Source organism: Elgaria multicarinata, chromosome 10 (assembly GCF_023053635.1).
Source record: "Elgaria multicarinata webbii isolate HBS135686 ecotype San Diego chromosome 10, rElgMul1.1.pri, whole genome shotgun sequence".
Classification (NCBI taxonomy): Eukaryota; Metazoa; Chordata; class Lepidosauria; order Squamata; family Anguidae; genus Elgaria; species Elgaria multicarinata.
This window is the reverse complement of record NC_086180.1, coordinates 28863607-28884946: the sequence shown is the minus strand read 5'-3', so window position 1 is coordinate 28884946 and position 21340 is coordinate 28863607. Positions and strand designations below refer to the sequence as shown.

General features: G+C 45.5%; 1 protein-coding gene across 1 annotated transcript in view; it reads left to right on the top strand.

Moving 5' to 3' along the window:
• Positions 1-5135: 5135 nt before the first annotated feature.
• The window catches only part of DKK2 (dickkopf WNT signaling pathway inhibitor 2), a 66630-nt gene continuing 50425 nt past the window's right edge, over positions 5136-21340 (top strand). The window contains exon 1 of the mRNA XM_063135663.1: positions 5136-5467. Within this exon, the coding sequence (XP_062991733.1) occupies positions 5201-5467 (267 nt within the window). The 5' untranslated portion in view covers positions 5136-5200. The remainder of the gene's footprint in view (positions 5468-21340) is intronic.

Below are 21340 nucleotides of genomic sequence, written 5' to 3'. Positions count from 1 at the left end.
CAACAACCCAAGTAAAAGATGTCAAGTCTGGGATTGGCTGGAGGGTGGGAAAGGGTAGGCTGGGTGAGATTGGTAGTTACCCCCACCCCACTTTTCCATCTGCTACTGTTTTGTGTGGGGTGGGGTGGAGGAAGCAGCTATAACTGGATCTACTGTTAGATCTCTGGGTGATTATGAATGGATTTTTGCTTGAAACCAGTCTGAGCCCTCTTCAGTCTGAACCTTATGTAAAATTGGCAGGGTGATTGCATGATAAAAGCCTAGTCTGGAACCACTCAGAAAAGAGAGAGGATAAATGTTCAATTCCAGAGAAGTATAAATATTTAGACAGTAAAATTCTCAGGGCAAAAGCCTGCCCTCATGGTAAAATGTCATGCTTACTGATGGTGCCATATAAACAAAGAAACCCCCCCACGAATGGCCAGAATTCTAAAGCTCCCGGTAAGGATTGCATACTCTAGTGCTCATTCTTGGAAGTCAGACTGTGATCATAAATACACTATAGCCAGGCTGATATGTGTTAAATCAGCAGCTCTGTTGAAATCCACGGCTCTATTAGCCGCTTGCAGCTAGGGTTGAGGAACCGTCCAAAAGCCAAAAGGAGGACTTCAGCAGCGGAATCATAAACCTTGGAAATAAGTTCCAGTGATCTCAATAGGACTTACTTCCAAGTAAGTGCTTTACACTAGGGTTGGGCAGTCAATCGGTCTGGCTCAATTGATAGATCTCTGGCTGATTAACATTAGAGCAGCAAGGTTTTCTGTCTTCCAACTGCTGGAACAAAATTCCTCTCCTTCCTCCCTCATCCTAAATTATACTGTGGAAATGAAGAAAGCTTGGGATAAGCAGGAGTGGATTTTTGTGTGAAAGGGATGTCTGTGTGTGATCCCTGTTCAGTTATGGTCGTCATCATCATCATCATCATCCCTGGGCTGCGAATTCTTTCACTCTGAAGTTTATATGCTTTTTGCACCGCATTCCATTGGTGGATCTCTGGAATCCAGTAAAAAAAGAAAGTAGATTCTGCAAGCCTGAATTCTGCCCACCCTGTTTTACCCCCTTTCTTTCACTTGCAAGGACTTGCAGCCAGGTCCAATGCATTTCTACTCAGAAGCAAGTCCGGCTCAGATCCCAGGTACATGCCACATAGTGGGAATGCAGCTTGTAAATTTCTGTGTGGGCTCCCCAACTGACTACTTCTATTGGGATCTAAGGGAACTGATTTCCTGAGGAAATGGGCACAATCCAGAGACAGAGGAGGCAAGTTTCTCAGGACCTTTGAGCCATTTTGAAATCACTGCTGGTAGTGAATAATGTGTGTATGTTGGTGGTAGTGGGGAAGCACCATCACACCTGGGAATTTTTGCACGCCATGCTGCTAAAACCCCATTCTGACATGCATTTGAGCACTAAAAGAACAGCCTGATGCATGCTGACACCTGCACATTGTTTACTCACCAGCACCAGGAAAAGAAGCCAAGCCAAGTCTGCGATGGGCTGGGAGTGGGAAAAGAGGCTAAATGAGATCAACTGGCCCCTCCTCTCAGCCTGTAGCCAGTTGGGAGAGGCATCAAAAACAATTTGGGAGGGGGTGCAGGGGAAAAGTCAGCAGGGTATGAAGCATGCAGACAAGGGATAAAATCCAACATAAGTCCCACTTAGGGTTGACCCGTTGAAATGAATGAATGAGACTTAACTTAGTCAAGACTAACCTAAGCCCCATTCCTTTCAATGGGTCAACCCTAAGTGAGATTGATTTATGTTAGATTTTAACCATAGTGTGTATGGGCTTTGAGAACTCAGGAAACACTTCCTGCATCTGATGAAGTGGATTGTAGATTTATACCATAATACATTTATTTGTCTTTAAGGGACCGTAGGACTACTTCTATTGCCTAATATGGCTGTTCTTCTTGGAAGTATTTTAATGCTCACTCTCCCCCTGCTCCATTTCCCCTTATTTGGAGGATGATCAGTATTGCAGTATACTTATGTTTAACAGTATGTTAAACATAAAAAATATAGGCATGAGACACCTTATATTATAATGACACCATCCTATAGCAACTAAAATAATGCAGACAGATCCGACCATGGATGATCCTCTTACTTCGACCCACTGGTTTGTGTCCAATCTTAGTCCTACTTAGAGGAGACGTAAATGAGTTGCACTAACTTAAGTTAGTGCAACCCATTTACGTCTGAGCCCACTGGTTTTCTTGGGACTCTTTCACCAAGTAATCCTGCTGGGTAGAGGTTTGCATTGTGGTAGATTATTTTTCTGCCCTGAGCAATTTTCTGTACAACAATCCTATAGCTCCCAGCATTCCCCATCCAGTGGGAATACTGGGAGCTGTAGAACTTTTTTCTGTCTAAACGTACATAGGATTGTGCCCTAAGGACAGTATTTGGGCGTAAGGTCAGGAGCTACAACAAGCTGCACAGAGCCCATGTTCCCCGTATGCCTTGGGGCTATGGGATCACGACCAAAACAGTGTACCTCTGTATTTAAGCTGGTTATCTATACCCAAATAAAGGAGGGCATTTTCCCTAGCAAGGTTTAATGCTATGCCTTCTAGGGTAATGGAGGGCAGATTTCGGAAAGTTCCACTATCAGTTAGATACTGCCCCTGTAACAACAAGGAGGTGGAATCTATCCCCCATGTATCATTCAACTGCAGCTTCTATCAGGAGGCAAGAAAAGCCCTTATCCATCCTTTCACACAACGATTACCTGGACGATCGTCTGTGACCCTTATGTCGGTCCTTTTACAGGCTCAAGATAAACATACCACCGAACAAGTTGCTAAATTTCTTAATCAGGCAATCCTTACCAGATCAGTTATGGTGACAGGACTTCCTTCTAGTACAGAACTTTAAGGAGGCTTCATGCAATCATACTCTGTTTTAATTCCATGTATTTTAAATATTTATTATGTGTTTTCATATGTTTTATTGGTCTGTTGACTGTAATAAAAGGAATTGAGTAAGGCTGATTTGCAATCCCTGCCTCGGCATGGAAGAGAGGGCCTCTGAGCACATGCAGATCGCCCGGCAGAAGGGACAGTTCCCACATTTCTGAGGAAATGAAGTACCGCGAAAGCATCTTTGAGATGTGTTTTTGCTGCTTCTTAAGAGCAGATCCATACAAACCAGTTAAGGCGGAATCTTAGCACATTTTGAAGTTCAACCCAGTCTAGATGGCAGAATGTGTGGATTCAAACAGAAACATACATGATGGCGGGCTCCATTCCAAGTACCTGGGGCTAAATCTGGCTGCACCCTAAGGGCCAAAACAGGCATTACTTTAAATTGTATGGAGAGCAGTCTCTTTTTACTCTAGAGGAGGCACAGGGCCCCACATCCTGATCTTTTAAAGCCTCACCCTCATGTTAGGGTTCCTGCACCTCCTCTAGAGTAAAAATGAAATGAAAGAAATGATGTAGCTGCTAAACACAGATTTCAAGTCATGTCTGTTTTGGCCGTAATATAGATCCAGAAGCCTCTCTGACTTCCCTGGCCAATTCCAAGGGAGGGGTGGTGGTGGACAGCCCCCTCAGTCGCTTGTAAATGCATGCATACACACCCACAGAACAAAAGAGTTCAGTGGCATCTGACAGACGAACAGATTAGGCAGAGGCAGAGGAAGCTTTAGTGGGCCACAGCAAGCTTCCCCAGGTTCAGGGAGGCTTTCGGTAGGTGGGTTAGAATTGGCAAGCTCAGTTGTGAATAGACCAGCAAAAAACAAGGCATTGTATTGCCTCGCTGTTGTTGTGAATTGTTCTAGGGTTTATCATTAATGTTGTGCAGAAATGACAGAGTTTATTGTTTGTATCTTTTTTCTGGGCTGGGCTGGTTTGGCGAACAGACCAGATAGCATCTATCTATCTATCTCGTATAGTGTAAGTCGGAGGAAGCGGCTCTGGTTCAGGGAAACTTACGCCACAATAAATCTGTTGGTTTTCCGGACACCACAAGGTTCTTGATTGTTTCTGATTTCAGCACAACTGGAAAAACCAAGAAAACAAGCAATTTTCCATTGACTTCAATGGGATTTTTGTTGTGTGTTTTGGATTCCGGTGCTGAGCATTGTGTGTGTGTGAGAGAGGGAGAGGGTGGGTGGGGGAAGAGAAAGAACAGATAAACCACACTCCGTTCAATGGAACTAGATGCTGTGAAAAACGTTCGCCGGCTTTCGGTCTTGAGTCGAGGGAACAAGCGCCCTGTGCTGCCACGTGTGGAAAGGGCTGTGAATGAGAGCAAGGCGCTCTGCCTATGCTCAGGGGCACATTCTCCCAGCGCCGTTCTTGGGCCTTCAGACGGGTTCGGGAGGGGATTCCCCTGGGGGATCGGGGAGGAGGAGGAAGGTGCCGGGTGGGCCTGGGAGGAGAAGTGGGGAGTGGGCGCGGGAATGAGTCAGCTTCCCTCGCCGTCACTCCGCGGCTTCGGGGGGCGGAGGAAACGCGAGCTCCACGGGGATGGGGGTGGGGGGAAGCTATAAAAGCGTCGGGGGCCGAAGGAGCGCGGAGGAGAGCCAGGCTGCCGGAGGAGGACCGAGGGACGGGGTGGCTGCTTCAGCGTCTGCCTGGCTGGCCGCTGGCTCTTCCGTCCAGGCTCCTGGCTCGCCCCCCGTCGGGATGTCCGGGACCAGCTAATTGGAGCGGGCGGCGATCCAGGCGGCACCCAGACGGGCGGACCGAGGGAGCCGTTTCGCTCGCCGCGCCCGGAGCGGCTCTGCTCGGCGTCTGTCCCGCGGGCGAGAGGCGTCGTGGCCTGGGGCCCCGATCCGGGACTGCCTGCCTGCCTCTTCTCCTGAAGCCCCCGCAGAGCTCCGGGGTTGGGGAGGCTCCCTGCCCGGGCGCAGCCGCCGCCGCCGCCCGGACGGGCTGGCCCGGCTGCCTCCTGGCCGCAGCCTGCCCAGAGCCCGCAGCGAAGGAGGCAGCAGCGGCGGCGGCTCGCCAAAGGCCATCCTGGAGGCTTTGAGTCGCATCCCTGCCTTTGCCAGCGGCCGGCCGCGCTTCCGGAGCCACGCAGGAGCCGCCGCAGCGCCGCTGCCGCCGCCGCCCGGGCTTTCCCTTCCCATGCCTCGGTTCGGGGTCCCCGCCGGAAGCGCCGGGTCTCGCCCTCGCCACTAGCCCCGCGCGGCCGCCCCGTCTCCTCGCCGGGCACGACGCAGCCTTCACTGCCGGGCAGAGGGGAGATGATCATGCTGAGCGGGAGACACTTCTCCCCCCGCCCTCTGCTCTTGCTCGCCGCGGTCCTGGTCGTGGAGAGCTCCCAGCTAGACGGCACCAAAGTGAACTCCATCAAGTCCACGCTCATGGGCGAGGCGCCGACGCAGGCCACCGCCAACAGGTCCACCACCTTCCACCAGGGACTGGCGCTGGGCAGCAGCAGCAGCAGCAAGAAAGGCAAAATCCTGGGCCAGGGCGGGAAAGGGCTGAAGCATTACCACCGTCAGGGCGAGGTAGGATGGTGCCTTTCTGTCTTTCTGTCTTTCTTTCTTTCTTTCTTTCTTTCTGTCTTTCTTTCTTTCTTTCTTTCCACTCTTCCCTCCCTCCTCCTCTCCTCTGTCTTTCTACATCCCTCCCTCCCTCCCTCCCTGCCCCATCTCTCTCCTTCCTCCCTCTCTTCATTCTTTCTTCCTTTCTGTCTCTTTCTCTGTTCTCCCATCCTCCTTCTTCATTCTTCTTTTCCTTCGTTCTATCCTCCCTCTCCCTCTCTCTCTCTCTCTCTTTCTTCTTCCTCTCTCTTCTCTTCCCTTCCTTCTCCCTCTTTTTCTCTTCCTTCCTTCCTTTCTTCCATCCTGTCTCTCTCTTCCTCCTTCTCCCTCTCTCTTCTCTTCCCTTCCTTCTCTCTCTCACTCTCTCATTCTCTTCCTTCGTTTCTTCTGTCCTTTCTCTCTCTCTCTTCCCTCCCCCTTCCTTCCTCCTTCTCCCTCTCTTCCACTTCTCCTTCTCCTCCTCTCTCTTCCTTGCTTCCATCTTTTCTGTCTGTCTGTCTTTCCTCCCCCTCCATCCCTTCCACAACTCATTTATACAGTTATTTTCTTTTTGTCACCGATATCAGCAAAGACCTGTACACATTCTTCAGGAAATTGTAATGATAGCTCTCATTTGGATACATCAAGATTGCTTTTCAGGACCAGGCTTAAGTCCCGTATTTGTTTGTTACCAGTATTTAGAGGCATACTGCCTCTGAACAGGGAGGCTTGTTTGTGAGAAAATCCCTACATGGCAATAACACACATGCACACGCAGCATGAATGGTAGCAAAAAGGAGTAATGAGTCCCTGTGTGTACAGTTTCTACAAGCATAGTGTTGGCATTTTACACAGTAGTAGTAACAGTGTTGGTTGTTGTGTCGTAGTCAGCATGATGATCATTTTCGTCATCTTGCTATTTGTTGTGTAGAATAAGTGGATCCAGTTGGAAGAGAAGGTGCAAAAACATCAAGTTCTGAATAAAACCGCAATATTGGCGGCAAATTAAAAGCTCTGGGAAGATCATAGCCGGGATTTTCTTCCAAGTAAGCCTGTGATCCTAAGCACACTTAATTGAAATCAATGGGACTGACTTCCAAGTGCTTTGTGTGTTACCAATTAGTGGAACAGTTGTTGCTGTTGCGCTTGTGGACGAGTGCGGTAATGCTAAATCTCAAAGGAGAGGTCAGCAACTGGAAGCTCTAGGAACCAAATCCAGCACCTGGAGGTGTATGAGCTCCTCTTCCTGCCCCATGAGGAAGGAGTGGCTGTGAAAATGTGGAGGGGGGGGGATCATTTCAAATCCACTTATGGGGGTGGCAGAGAGGAGCAGCTCCACCCCCCCCATTCCCCCCTCAAATTACTCCCCCCAACACAGAGAGTTGCTGACATTGACTCAAATGGAAAAGCAGCTGCAGAGAGCGGGAAAAATTGGGACTGGACAATGGAGCTGGGCAACTAAGGGTTGACTTCAGCCTTCCTCAACTTGGTACCCTCCAGATTTGTTTGACTCCCATTATCCCCAGCCAGTATGTTGGCTGCTAGGTGAACAGAGTTGTAGTCCAACACATCGGGAAGGCACAAGGTTGGAGAAGTTGGGCTTATTCCTTTGAAAGAGACCGAAGCTGCTATTAGCCACACTGGGCTAATAAAGAGAGAAACCATGCAAGTTCCTCACATTCCCCCCACATCCCCCAAGCAGGACTAATCATAGCTTTAAGGGCTGCAGTTTAAGGGAAGGATCCAACAGTCTGCAGCTACTAGTGGTATCTACTTAACTCAAGTCTTGGTTTCTGTTAGTGCATTGAAAATAGCGCTAGCAGCCAGACACCATCCTATCCTTCTCTCAGTCAGGAAAATGGTGAGTTGGACACCACCTCCCTAAGCACTACTCCCCTGGTGCAATTTGCACCCACCGTCTTTCCCTCACAGCTACTTTTAGGTTGTTCCTGTTCTCGTTTAAAAAACTACTGAGATCTGATCTTGGATCTCCCGCAACATGCTTATTAGGCCATTAGATGTTGGCAATAATCAATGACCTTTTCTTTGCTCATACCTTCGGTGACTCCACAAATCTGGGATCAGATCTCCCCAAAACATTGGGGACTGAGAACTGGGAAAGGGGAAGGAGCTGGTAATGGGATGGTGATCCGTCCAGTTTGTTTGTCAAGATAATGAATGTCTCCTTGCCTCCTCTTCCCCCTTCTGGCTACTCAGGAGTTGGTTAGGAATATGGCATCTTTCTTTAGCCATGCAATATAGGCTGGGGGAGTTGTGTCCTTCTCCTTCCGGCTTGATTGGAATGATTTAGGTATACTGCATCCCAGGAGAAGTAAAGGCCATAGTAGAAAGTGATGCATTGTTTGTCCTGAAAGTATGTTTTTGTGTGTATGGGGGTGGGGAGAGATGGAGGAAATACCTTTCTGATTGTCCTACCCTCAGACACCCTTAGGCTGCTAAGGTGCAGCAGTTTGGTATGAGCAACACCCAGGCAGGTGATGCTGCAAATGAATTGCTAAAATTCAATCAACATTGAAAGTTTAACCCACCCACTTACCAAAATAAAGGGGGGGTCTTGCTTATTCCACCGCAAGCTCCTTGGTGGTCCCCTGCCTTTGTCTCCTTGTCCTATTTCCATCTCCATGCCTTATACCATGCTGCCCCATGTGGCTGGAACAATCTCCTCTATATTCAGCAAATGACTTCTGAATACATGAAGTTGTGTTATAGCAAGCCAGTCTGTTGAGCTATGCAGCCCAATATTGTCTTCTCTGATTTTCAGTGGGATTCTGGAGTCTCAGACAGTAGAGATCCTACTAGTAGGATCCTGCTATTCTACTACTAGGATAGCAAGACATCTTGTTGTTCAAGAAATCTGTAAAATGTTTCTCTTCCATCACGTTCTTCCTCAGGGATGGCGTTTTAGCAAAGCTGTTTCTGAAGTCCCATCCTTACTTCCTCCTCCAGCACGCTGGTGATCCATGCCCACTATTCATTGGGCAATGTCTAACCTCCTCCTGATGGTCACTTGCCTATCTAATGTAGACTGTTAAGTTTTCTGGGTGTGAGGAACACAGACACTTGTATTAGCCTTCGTCAACTTGGTGCCACCAGAAGTATTGACCTACAATGGCCATGCTGGATGGGGATAATTGGAGTTGTAGTCCATCACCTCTGGAGTGCACCCAGTCAGGTAAGGCTGATTTATATGTTCTGTTCACTGCCCACACAGTCTTGATGTCAGATTTCCAGCCGTGGTAGCAGTTATCATACAAATCATTGCTAGAGCCAGCTTTGAATTTCCGTCTGTCTGCTTATTCACTAACATTTCACTCTCTCTATGTCTCTGGTTGGGATGCCATTGACTACAACGGTAAAGGGCCCCATAATGCATTATGAGCTATGAGTAATTCAATGAAGTTCTGAGGCTGTATTTTAAAACTCCACGTTGCTAAAAATGTGGATGATGGCATAAGTTTTGTGTTCAAGTAATAACCAATGGTACCTTTACTTTAAAAACAAAACAAAACGTGGAATTTTATTTTGACATTGTTAAAATGCAAGCTTTAAAAAGGAAGAGCACATAAAACAATAATACCGCAGAATACCAACGAAGGGGGAAGGGAAACCCAGTGATAGCAGCCCTTAGTATTTCATGGGTAATTAGAGTAAAACCATCTGTGGAGAAGCTGGTTAACTATCGAGAGAGTTTGGATCTGTAAGTTATGTAGCTGAATCGTAGCGAGAATATAGAGAGAGAATTTGTATGTGTATTTGATTGCAGTATGATTAGAAATTTGAAGGACTTGCACATAGGAGATAAATGGAAACCATGGTGCTGTAACATTTTTTTAAAAAATGGTATTCTTTGCTTGTTGAATGCACATTTGTACATAATCATGTTTTCCCATATTTTATCAATTTATGACTTTGCAGCTGTAGACAATTTCTCATGAAGGTCTTTATGCAGGAATTCGGGGTCATTAGGTACAAAATGATAAAGTGTGCTAACGGCCAAACTCTATGTTACAGTTTCCCATGCAGTTCTGGCTCAAGTGCAGGGTTGCCATTGTTTTCATAAATTGCCCCTGTTCCAGCTTGGGACTTTAGCATGGTGGTACAGGGACTTCAGCCATCACCCCACCCCATGGTCCCAGTCTGGATTGGGCCTCCCGTGTGGACAATGTGTAAAACAAGGCCCCTACACTCAAGCATGTCAGAAGGATTCAGCCCCATCTTCTCCTTGACATGCAATATTTGTCTGCTGAAGGGAGGAGAGAAGGAAAGCATTTAGACCAGGTTTCCCCAACCTGGCATCCTCCAGATGTGTTGGATGACAACTTCCATCTGCCCCAACTATTATGGCCATTCTGGATGGGGATGATGGGAGTTTTAGTCCAACAACCTGGGGGGTGCCAGGTTGGGGAAGATGATTTAGACATTAACCTGCAGCTGGAAGTCATACAGTCCAGAAATACTTTTACCGTTTGTTTTGCTTCTGCTGTACTGACACTTAGCAGTGATACACGATATCCATTTCATTATTTCTTGTTAGCATGATGAAGAGAGCAATCCGATGGCCTCTAGATGGTGTTTTGGGGGTGGGGGCGTAGGAGCTATGACCTTGGTGGGAGAAATCCAACAGGGAATCCCCTGCCTCAGCTACCATGGAAGCACCATGATGGCTCCTTTCCTATGCTCCGAATTCAGCTCCTTTTCCCAAGCTCTGACCTCGGGAAAAGGATGAGGAGGGAGTGTAATGCCAGTGGGCAGCGTATGTGTGTGTGTGTGATGGGGAGAGGAGAGGGTGTGGATCAACAGGCCTCTTAGGTTTTGTTCTCACCCCAGGCCAGGTAGGAGAATTAGATGAGCTCTGAGAGCTGTCTAATGTTAAATGCAGTTTGGGAGGAATGGGAGTCCAAAAAAGAAAAAAGAAAAGAAAAAGGCCCTGTCATTTCTCCCGCCCAGACTGGCTCTTGCCGGCAGGGCTTAGGATGGATGGAGGACTGAGATTGGAGCCCTCCATCTAAGATGGAGCATCGATTCAGTAGGATTGTGCCAGTACATATTTACTTAGGCCATTTACTTGAAAATAAATTCCACAGAAACCATTAGGTCATGTTTCCAAGAAGTCATTGTTTTAAGGATCAGAAGCAAAAGGTGTCCCCAGGGTTGTTCACAACTAGAAGGAGATCTATATGGGGCACGTAATAACTGGAAACTCATTGTCACCAATGGAATTACAGGACATAGGTTCTATGGAAGGAGGAGAGAAGGCTTGGCAAAAACCATTATTAGGAGAAAACAGATTTAAGACCTTAATACACTGCGAGTGAAAGCCAGGGGAGTGAATGGGCAGAAGGAAATTATGTTCTTCATGGTTTTAATTTTTGTGAACTGCCCAGAGAGCTTCAGCTATTGGGCGGTATAAAAATGTAATAAAGAAATAAAGAAATAAATAAGGAAATAATTTGAGGAAGTGTCTGTTACGTATTGATATTCCGTGGAGTCACTCCTGGAATAACCTGAGCTAGCAGTCCTTCAGATTGTGGTCAACACATTTAGGGTAGCCACTTATGAATCCACTCCCCCTCCAAAGAAGACAAAAGAAGATACCAATTTCCCCTAATTTGGAGAACTTTGACCATGTGACCTATGTGCCTTGCTGTCCAGATGCTGTCGATGGGCACCTTCAAGGCCCAGATCTTCATTCAGATAGTTCTGGATCTTTACAATACACTTGGACTGGACAGCCTTTCAGAGAGAGGATGCCTTCAAAATGGAGGACAGTCCTCTGGCAGTGCTGCAAATAGAGGACTGTCCACTGATGCAAATAGTGGTCTGTCCTCTGTAAAAGAGGACACATGGTCATACATTTTGAGACTGCAGTGCAAGTATCTTCAGTCAATGCTTCCTTTGAGCCTCTTTGAAATTAAAATGATTTTGACTGGGCTTCTCCAGAAGGCAGCCTTTGGCCAACACTTTACTTCAATGACATTCATAATTTCAAAGCTGGAGATCTATTGTCTTTCAGAATATTCTCTTCATATATCCTGAATAATTAGCTCATACCATTTTAATAATTTTGTTTTAAATAACCCTTTATTAGATTAGCCGTTCTCCTTGTCTTGTTTAGACTATAAAAGCTTGTTTTGAGGAACACAAGACATTGTTTGTGAAAATAACGAGGTTTCCTATTTTTTCTTTCTCCCTCCCATCCGTTTCTTCTTCTTCTTCTTAGCCTTTATGGCATTTTATGGGTATGAGTATTTTATGGATATAATTACAGTTTGAAGGTTGATTGCCTGCTTTTAAAGTGAGGGATTGCTTTTGGAAAAAAAAGTTAGAGCCCAAATCCACACATCAAACTCAATAAAGCTTTGCTTGCTTTTAGAAAGCTACAAAAAGGGTTTCCGTTCATACATTAATGGAGTGCAGTTGGAATGATTCTGGTCTAAGTGTTAAAAAATGAACTCAGCCTGCCTAAAAGAATCCTATACAATGTGTGTTTGGTTAGGATGATGAATCAATTAGTCTTCCAAACACTTCATAGGTAAATTTTGGGTTTGTCCAGACCATCGATTTTTATGCTACTGATATTCACACAAGGCTGGAGCACAATCTACAGGGCATTCCAGTATCTATAGGAGTTTGCATTTCTGCTCCACGTATGTGTGGGGGCCATTCATTTCTTACCCTGTTCGGGAGGCCACTTAAGAATTGCCAACAAAGAGGACAAGCCTCGCTAAAAAAGAGGACAAAAGAGGAACCTGATTTGCATAGGATTTCCACATGCTAATTTATATGTATAGATGCAAATTTAGAAAGAATTATTATAATCCAACTAGAAATACACTACATCTCATCATAGTGTAGAAGATGGCGACCAGGGCTAGATCTACCCTACTTCTTTATAGTGGTATTGAAGTGCACTGATAACTGTTAGGGCACAGGACACGTTCCATATACCCCTTTCAGGGTGTTTCTGGATCCATCGCTCCAAATGACAGCCCAGATAGATGCGATGGCCAGGAGTGCCTACTATCAGTTTTGGCTGATATGCCAGCTGTGTCCCGTCCTAGAGTCAGAAGACCTAAAGATGGTACTGCACGCGCTGGTAACTTCGAGGCTCAACTTCTGCAAGGCGCTCTACATAGGGCTACCTTTGTGCCTACTCCAGAAACTTCAATTAGTCCAAAATACGGCAGCCAGGCTGGTCACCGGTACACCTAGGGGTGACCACATTACACCAGTTTTAAAATCTCTTCACTGGCTGCTAATTAGTTTCCTGACGAAGCATAAAGAGTTGGTTATTACCTTTAAAGCCCTACATGGTTTGGGTCCAGGCTACTCCTGTACAATCCGCCCCGCACACTCAGGTCCTCTGGGAAGAATCTACTTCAGTCAACCAAAACTAGGCGGATGGGTATTACCCATCACCATGTACATGTACACCATGTACATCACCATGTACACCATGTACCCAGCACCATGTACATTGATGGTGCTATATAAATAATAATAATAATAATAATAATAATAATAATACCCAGAGGACCTTCTCTTCTGCTGCTCCCAGACTGTGGAATGGCCTGCTGGAGGAGATTCATCAACTTGAAAGTCTTTTAGCATTTAAAAAAAGCTATTAAGGGTAAATCTACATAGAGTCTTCGGGGCGCTAGCAGTGCGCCCCGAAATCGATGATGTAGACAGTACCTTAAGCGTTCCAAGAAGAGGAGGAGGAGGAGGAGGCGGCCCCGCATCACCCCTCACGGGGACGGGGTGAAGAGTTGCTGGGCCCGGCGGCTTCACCGGGGAATCGGCTGCGTCCTTGGCGCCGCCCACCTGCCCGCCGGCCTCCTGTTGCCATCGAAAGAGCCACCCGGGTCATAGAGCTCGGCGGAAAAAGCCGAGTGGCTCTTTCGCCGGCAACAGGAGGCCGGCAGGCAGGTGGGCAGCGCCAAGGACACAGCTGATTCCCTGGTGAAGCCGCCGGGCCCGGCAACTCTTCACCCCGTCCCTGCGAGGGGCGATGCGGGGCCTCCTCCTCCTCCTCCTCCGCCTCTTCTTGGAATGCTTAAGGTACTGTCTACATCATCGATTTCGGGGCGCACTGCAGGTGCACTCCAGGCGCCCCGAAGACTCTGTGTAGATTTGCCCTAAGACTGATCTCTTCTGGCAGTCTTATCCAGTGAAATTTTAGAATGTTTTTAGGATGTTTTAATCATGTATGCTATGTTTTTAGTAAGTTTTATTTATATTCACTGTTGTTCCCCACCTTGATCTAATTATTATTATTATTTCTTGCTTTTTGTTCCACATTATCCAAAATTCCACAACAAATGTCATTGTGTTGTATATGCTATGAGGTATAAATGTGCAAGAGGGATATGTAGCGCTACTATCATGGAATCGTAATGATTTGACTCAAGTTGTAGATCTGGATCCAGTGCTGTGCCTGTTTAGTCCGCTGTCCAGGTATTTACTGTTCACGGACAACCATTCTTACCATTTTTTTCTTTAAATTGGAATTGGGCAGGATAGCCCTGGTAATTAGAGGACTGTGTAAAAGAGACATCCTATGAGCCATCCAAGAAACACATCTTTCCCATTGTGTGAATATGGGACATGGAGCTGCAGTCAATTCTGGCTCTCTGGTAAATGCATCTGTCTGATCCAAGCATTTTTCAAATATCTGTTTGTCATATTCATACATTGCTTTTTCTTTTTTTAAGTGCATGCCTAAGATTTGGAGTGTGTGATTTAGATTTATATAAACAAACAAATGATCTCATTTTTAGAAAACAAACACACAACTGTTTTGCACAATCGTCTAGAGTTTGGACAGAAGTCTTGCGCTGTCCCATTTTTTTCTCCAGTGTGCTGCCCTCATCATCTTCGTGATCAGGGCCTTTTTCATTTCTTAAAATTTAAAGAGGATTTACATGCTGAAATGCACCTGTGAACCCATTCACCTTTTCAACTCTGCCTCCAAATTTCTTTTAGCAGCTGTTAAACTTGGCTACTTCACAACTCTGTCTCAGTGACCTTCCTCTTTCTTCCCCCCCCCCCCATGCAGTCTGTATCAAATATATTGGGATGTGTATGAGTATAAGGATGCATGCAAAGGCAGCATCTGTGGCTATATATCTATAGATTATAGTTATAGACTATTGTTAGGGCTGTTTCTGAATCACCAAAAGAGGGCGCACCAATTTGCTTAACATTTGCATGTGCTCATTTATATGTATAGATGCAAATTTAGAAAGAAATATTACAGTTCAGATAGAAATACAGAACATCCCACAATAGTTTCAAAGCTTGTGACCAGGCGCCTCTTTTGTCCAAGTGCCAACTGTTGATGGGCATAATTTCTTAGTGTCCATTATCTTTTAACTGCAATTGAACAGGACAGCCCTTCAAATAGAGGATCCTGTCAAATAGAACATGGTCCTCTGGCAGCCTTTCAAATAGAGGACTGTCTTCTATAAAAGAGGACACTTGGCCACCTGCTCACCCCTTGGCCTTTTGCCTGTGGTGTTTCTCAGGACTCTATTTTGTGCCCTATGTTCTTTAACATCTAAGTGAGGCCTCTGGGGGAGATCACTCGGAGTTTTTGGCTTTGGTTCTCATCACTATCCTGATGATATCCAGCTATATCTTTCTTTCTTTTTCATCTGATGCCAAGGTGGTTAGGGAAGTCCTAAACTCTTGCATGGATGCAATGAGGTATTGGATGCCAGTGAAGAAACTGAGGCTCAGTCTAAATATAATGGAGGTCGTATTGATCAGTAGACCACCGAATCCAGGTTTGGGCGTGCAACATGTTTTTAGATAGGGTAGATTTCTCCCTCTGAAAGTCCAGCACAGGTACTCAGCTTTAGTGTGGTCTTGGATCTAGTGCTGTTCCTGGAAGGTCAGGTGGCAATGGTGGCCAGGGCTGGCTTTGCCCAGCTTTGTCTGGTATGCTAGTTTCATGCTTTCTTGGGGAAGGAAGATCTGGTCACAGTGATTCATGCCATAACCCACCTCTCATTTAGATGACTGTAATGCATGGGACTGTTCCTGAAAAGTTTTTGGAAGCTACAGCTAGTGCAAAATATTAGACTCCTCTTATGGGTATGCTTTGTAGACCACATCACACTGATCTTGGACCAACTTCACTGGCTTCCTGTTTGTTTCCTGCTGCAGTTGAGGGTGCTAGTTTATCACTTACAAAGCCATACATCATTTGTGGTCAAGGTATCTGAAGGACCACCTCCTTCCATATGAACCAGTCTCTAATTTACAATCATCATCAGAGGGGCTGTTATATGCCCCACCATGCAGGGCAAGTAGTTTGGCAGGTACGTGAGACAGAGCCTTTTCAATGGCAGCACCCCAATTGTAAAACATTCTCCCAAAGGAGGTGAGTTGGCTCCTTCCTTATTTTACCTTAGACAGGCAGAAAAGCCTTTTTGTTCTGTTTAAGGCAAAGGTTTCATACTGTTTTTGTTGCTCTTCAATTTTAATTTTAATACTGCTCTTATGGGATGAGGGGGTTTTGGTCCTGTTGTTCCTTGATTTTATATGAATTTTTTTATTGTAGAATGCCCTGGGTGCCTGATACATGAAGAGTGCAATTTAGAAATAAATAAATAAATAAATAAATTTATCCCTATGGCCCCATTCAGACGACATGCTAAACCATGCTGCTTAACCACAAAATGCTTAACGGAATGCTTAACTGTGGTTAACAGTGTCGTCTGACATATGTTTTCCCCAGCCATTTGCCCCATTAACCACATTGTGGTTAGGCTCACTAACCATGTTGTGCAACATGGTTAGCGGCACTAACCATGGCTAAAAGTATCGTCTGACACGTGTCTGTGGTTAAAGGTTTAAGGGGTTAAGGCATAGAGCTTCCAGTACACAGTTGCCTAACTAGGTGGAGCCGCTCTAGCCAGCGGGCTCTATGGCTGCCCTGGACTGTTGATTGATACGCTTGCTGCAGTTGCCCTTTTGTGTTTCGCATTAGTTTTTTGGAGCAATGTTTGCTCTTTTTAGCAGAGCATGCTTACAGTAGAGCTTTTTAACCCCGCTTGCAATTTCCCCATACAAAGCATCCATTTCTCCTACCTCGTTGAAGCGTCATTACACCCCTTGGGTTCTGATTACCGTGCAGCCATCCCCTGTGATGACTGTAGAGGTATAGCAGGCATGGCAATGCAGAAAGCAAAGGAACTGCTCACTAAATGGGGCCATGCATGTATGTAATTGCTGATTTCATTGGTGCCTGCACTTAAATGATGGCTGTAACTTCCAGGGCTCCTAGCACTAGGACTGCGGGGATACAAGGTGGATAGGTGACCATGTGAAAAGGAGGACATGCGGAATGCTTGCAACCTAGGGAATTTCAGCAGCTGTCATTTCTATATATGGAGGACCTGGTGAAATTCCCTCTTCATCACAACAGTTAAAGTGCAGGAGCTATACTAGAGTGACCAGATTTAAAAAAGGGCAGGGCACCTGCAGCTTTAACTGTTGTGATGAAGAGGAAATTTCACCAGGTTCTCCATATATACAAATGACACCTGCTGAAATTCCCCTTTCAATATAACTGTTAAAGATACAGGAGCCCTGTCCTCCTTTTCATATGGTCATCCTAAGGGTGGATAACTTGGAGGAATCAGGTGCTCCACTAAACACTTTGTGGTTAGCGTGTGGTTAAGGAAAACTTAACCAAAAAAAGGGTTAAAAGTGTTGTCTGCAAGCATTCCGCATGTGGTTAGCGTTAACCACAGCTGAACATGGTTAAGCTAACCACAAAGCCCAGAGTTTCGTCTGAACCAGGAAAGGGAAAGGAAAGGAACCTCTTGTGCAAGCACTGAGTCATTGCTGACTCTTGGAGGGATGCCAGCTTTTTGCTGACGTTTTCTTGGCAGGCCTTATAGCGGGGTGGTTTGCCGTTGCCTTCTCCGGCCATTATTACCTTTCCCCCAGCTAGCTGGGTACTCATTTTACCGACCTCGGGAGGATGGAAGGCTGAGTCAACCCGAGCCAGCTGCCTGAAACCAGCTTCCGCTGGGATCGAACTCAGGCTGGGGGAGAGTTTCGGCTGCAGAAACTTACTGCTCTGCGCCACACGAGGCTCCTCGTCTGAACCAGGCTTATCTTTATCTATATATAAAACAAAAGAGCCTATAATCCTGAGGAGAAATACACTCACTCTGCACAAAGATTAGTGCCTAGATGGCAACAGAGTTAGCTATAGTACCAATCTTGAAATAGGATTAAAGAGAGTCAGATGTTCTAGGTTGGGCCGATCTTCAACAAGGGACAGCAATGACCTATCTCTGAGTGTTCCTATACAAAGTAATGTCAGATTCTCTTCAGAGTGACTCTACATTAAGGGGAAAACCCACACTCTTACCATTTTTTCTTCTTCTCCCGGGGTCTTTCTGTATTGACTATGGCTCCTTTAGATGGCGACCATTGGTGACCACATGATTTGTCATTGAAAACTTCCCCTCTTGGCAAAGCTCCATTAAGTTAAACGCAACAGCACCATCTAGTGGTCAGAGATATCCCACAATAGTTTTAAACAGTGCATTATCTCTCATCTTTTTTAAAGTGAAGTCACCTAGGGAATGCCTGGGAGACATCCTGGAGGTTGATAGCGTTATATAAAAGACCCACAAACTTCCGTGAGTGGCCAATCATGAGTGTGCAGTAAATCACTCATTTAGAGAAGCTCTCAGTCAGCCAAAACAGTTTATTGCATCAACCAAAGACAATGCATTTCCCTCTGGAGGTAGAAATTTACATACACAACTAAAACCCATTTTAAAAGGACCAGAAGTATGTACATTGATTACTGAAACAAAACATGTCTGTTTTCTTCATCATCTTAACTCTAAGATTCTCAACATCTTTTGTAATCAGAGCAGTCCTATATGCAAGAAAATAACTCATTTTCTAGAACTCTGTAAAGCAGGGGTGCACAACTCAGAGCACATGCACTACAGGGGGCCCACTGCTGTTGTGTGGTCCCCCAAGAACCCTGGCTGCCACCAAAATAAATATGGTGCTGCAGTGGTCCTGGTGGCAGTAAAGCAGCAACACTGAAACTGTGTATGAGTGTATGTAAGTCTGAAGGGTGTGCACTGACCACAAGTTTTGGTTTGGAGCCCAAATCAGCTTCAACCAATGTAGAGGTTTGTATATGTGTCTGAATCAGAATCTCGATTCAGAAATCCAGATTTTCATGTCTCCCATTGACTATATTTGGAAATAAAAAACAATAATTATAGATAACTTTCTCAGAATTGGACAACATTTGCAGACATATTGGTCCCTTATGAGGCAACTAAAGCCTGCCAAATATCAGACAAATAGGTGCAGGGGGTGGAGGTTTGTGCTACATGCTTTTTTTTTTTTTAAGGAACTGCTGATAACTTTTTATTTCCTGGCAAAATTGGCTGAAATTTTCAGGGATAGCTGTCCCTTCTGAGGGGACCATGCATTCCAAGTTTCAGATAAACAGGTACAGGGAGCTCTGTGTTTGAGAAGCATTTACAGTTTGGAGGTTTCATGAGAAAAGAGAGAGAGAGAGAGATGTGCTTATCGCTTTACGTTTTTTGTGGGCAATTGTTATGAAAATGACATACAGCATAGAACTGGCCCTACAAAATTTCAGACAGATAGGTGCAATGTTTTTTGTGGAAGGGGAGTGTTCAAATTGGGGGTGGAGTGATTGGTTGGTGGAGTAACTTACTTCCCCTTACCCCCTCCATGGTTGTGTGTTGTTGTTGTTGTTGTTGTTGTTGACAGTTTGTCTAAACATGACAGAATGCTGAACAGAGTACTGGACTAGATGGACCCTTGGTCTGATGCAGCATGGAACTTCTTATGTTCTTATGACATATGTCATTGAGCTGTCCCTAGGCAAGAAACCTGCAACATTTTAGAAGGATAGGTGAACAGGCTAAGGAGTTATGATGAATGAAAAATAGTATAAGACTTTTTTTTCTGCCCAGTGCTTTTTTTGGCACTGAAGTCAGAGGAAGTGCAATAGGACAGGGGTGGATAATGGATGTGGAGCATACAGTGGCTGAGGCAGAAGGACGTGGACATCCAAAATTTTCCATGCAAGCATCCAAAGCTACACCCACCCAGGTCCCACAGACTCCATCAAACCTCTTTTGACATGCCTGCTTCTGGGACACAGAACTAGCAAAGAGCACTAAACTGGATCAATCTTGGGACATATTACTTCAGCATCCCTCCCTGCAAGGCACTGGGGTTGGAGAGGCCTGGCAAAACCATTCACTGTGATTAGAAGCTGCCTGTCACAAAACTGCACCCCTTCCTCTCCCTCCCTGCCTTACATGGATAGTTTGGGGAGAAATATATCAGTCTTTGGAGATACACTGTCCGTGTCTCTGTGTTTCTCTGAATCTTCAGGAGTGTTTAGATTTGATCTGGTCTGCTTCAGAGGAGCCCTGCTTTGATTCAGAAATCTCCTGAAACTGTCCGAATCAGCCCAATTCAGTTCACAATTCAGTCAAGTACGCCCTGGCAAGTGTGAGTGTATGTGAGCGTGAGTCTTAAATGTGCATGAATGTGAACCTTCATGCACATGTATGACCGATGACCCCACAGCTGATGGCCCAAAAGATTATGACCTCTGTTGTAAAGTCTACTTGTTTGGGTGTTAAAAAATAAATGCACTCTCTGCTTTCCATTTTTATAGCTCTGGCGGTATAATGCACCATATTGTTGACTTCATTTGTCCCCCATCCAGGAAAGCCAAGGGCATAGTTTGGAAATGTAGTGTGGTAAAACCCCTCTTCACACTTTTGCGCTATACCTTATAATGTCATTTATTTATTGCAAATTTATACCACCCTTCCTCCAAGGATGTTAAATTAAAGTAGCCAGTTCTCTAGCCATTTATAAAGGATATACTTTATCCTCACAACAATCCTGTGAGGTAGGTGAGGCTGAGGTACTCACCCGTGATCAGCCAATAAACTTCATGTCTGAGTGGGAATTCAAACTCAAGTCCAACACTTTGACCACTGCACCATACTGCCTTTCCAGATAGTTTTGATGGTGTGAGAGAGACTTGTCCTGCTTCTAACCTTTCCAGAATGTCTTTGGAACTGACAGATGCTGTTTCCTCCATGTCTTCTGTAATGCATAAAGGACTTAACAATGAAACAATAGCAACAACAGGTATGTTCCCTTCTCTGTGGGCAGGTATGGGGAACAATGGGGTCATGAGGACACATAAGACGCTAAATATAGGCCAGAAATAGGTTAATTGCAGGGGAAAAGATGATGACTATAGAAAAATAGATGGATGGTGTTAAAAGGGGGAAAGAAAAGAAAAGAAGAATGGAACATGGCTCTTTAAGGGCTCATCTACACCAAGCACAATATTCCACTATGAAAGCGGTATATGAAAGGCAGGAGCCACACTACTGCTGCATAGAGATATTGAAGTGCACTGACAGCTGTTGGGGCCCATTGACACATACCCCATGCCGCTTTCATACCGCTTCCATAGTGTTACATCCTGCTTGGTGTAGATGTGTCATGGGCCCCAACAGTTGTCAGTGCACTTCAGTACCACTATAAAGTGGACCTTAAGATTATCCACAGGGGTCCTTCTCTGTGAGCCCCTGCCAAAGGAAGTGAGGCAGGTGGATACTAAGAGGAGGGCTTTCTCTGCTGTGGCACCCGACTGTGGAATGAGCTCCCCAGAGAGGTTCGGCTGGCGCCTACACTGTATTTGTTCCGTCGCCAGCTGAAGACCTTTTTATTTTCTCAGTATTTTAACACCTATTAACTTAAATTTAAACTTTGCTATTT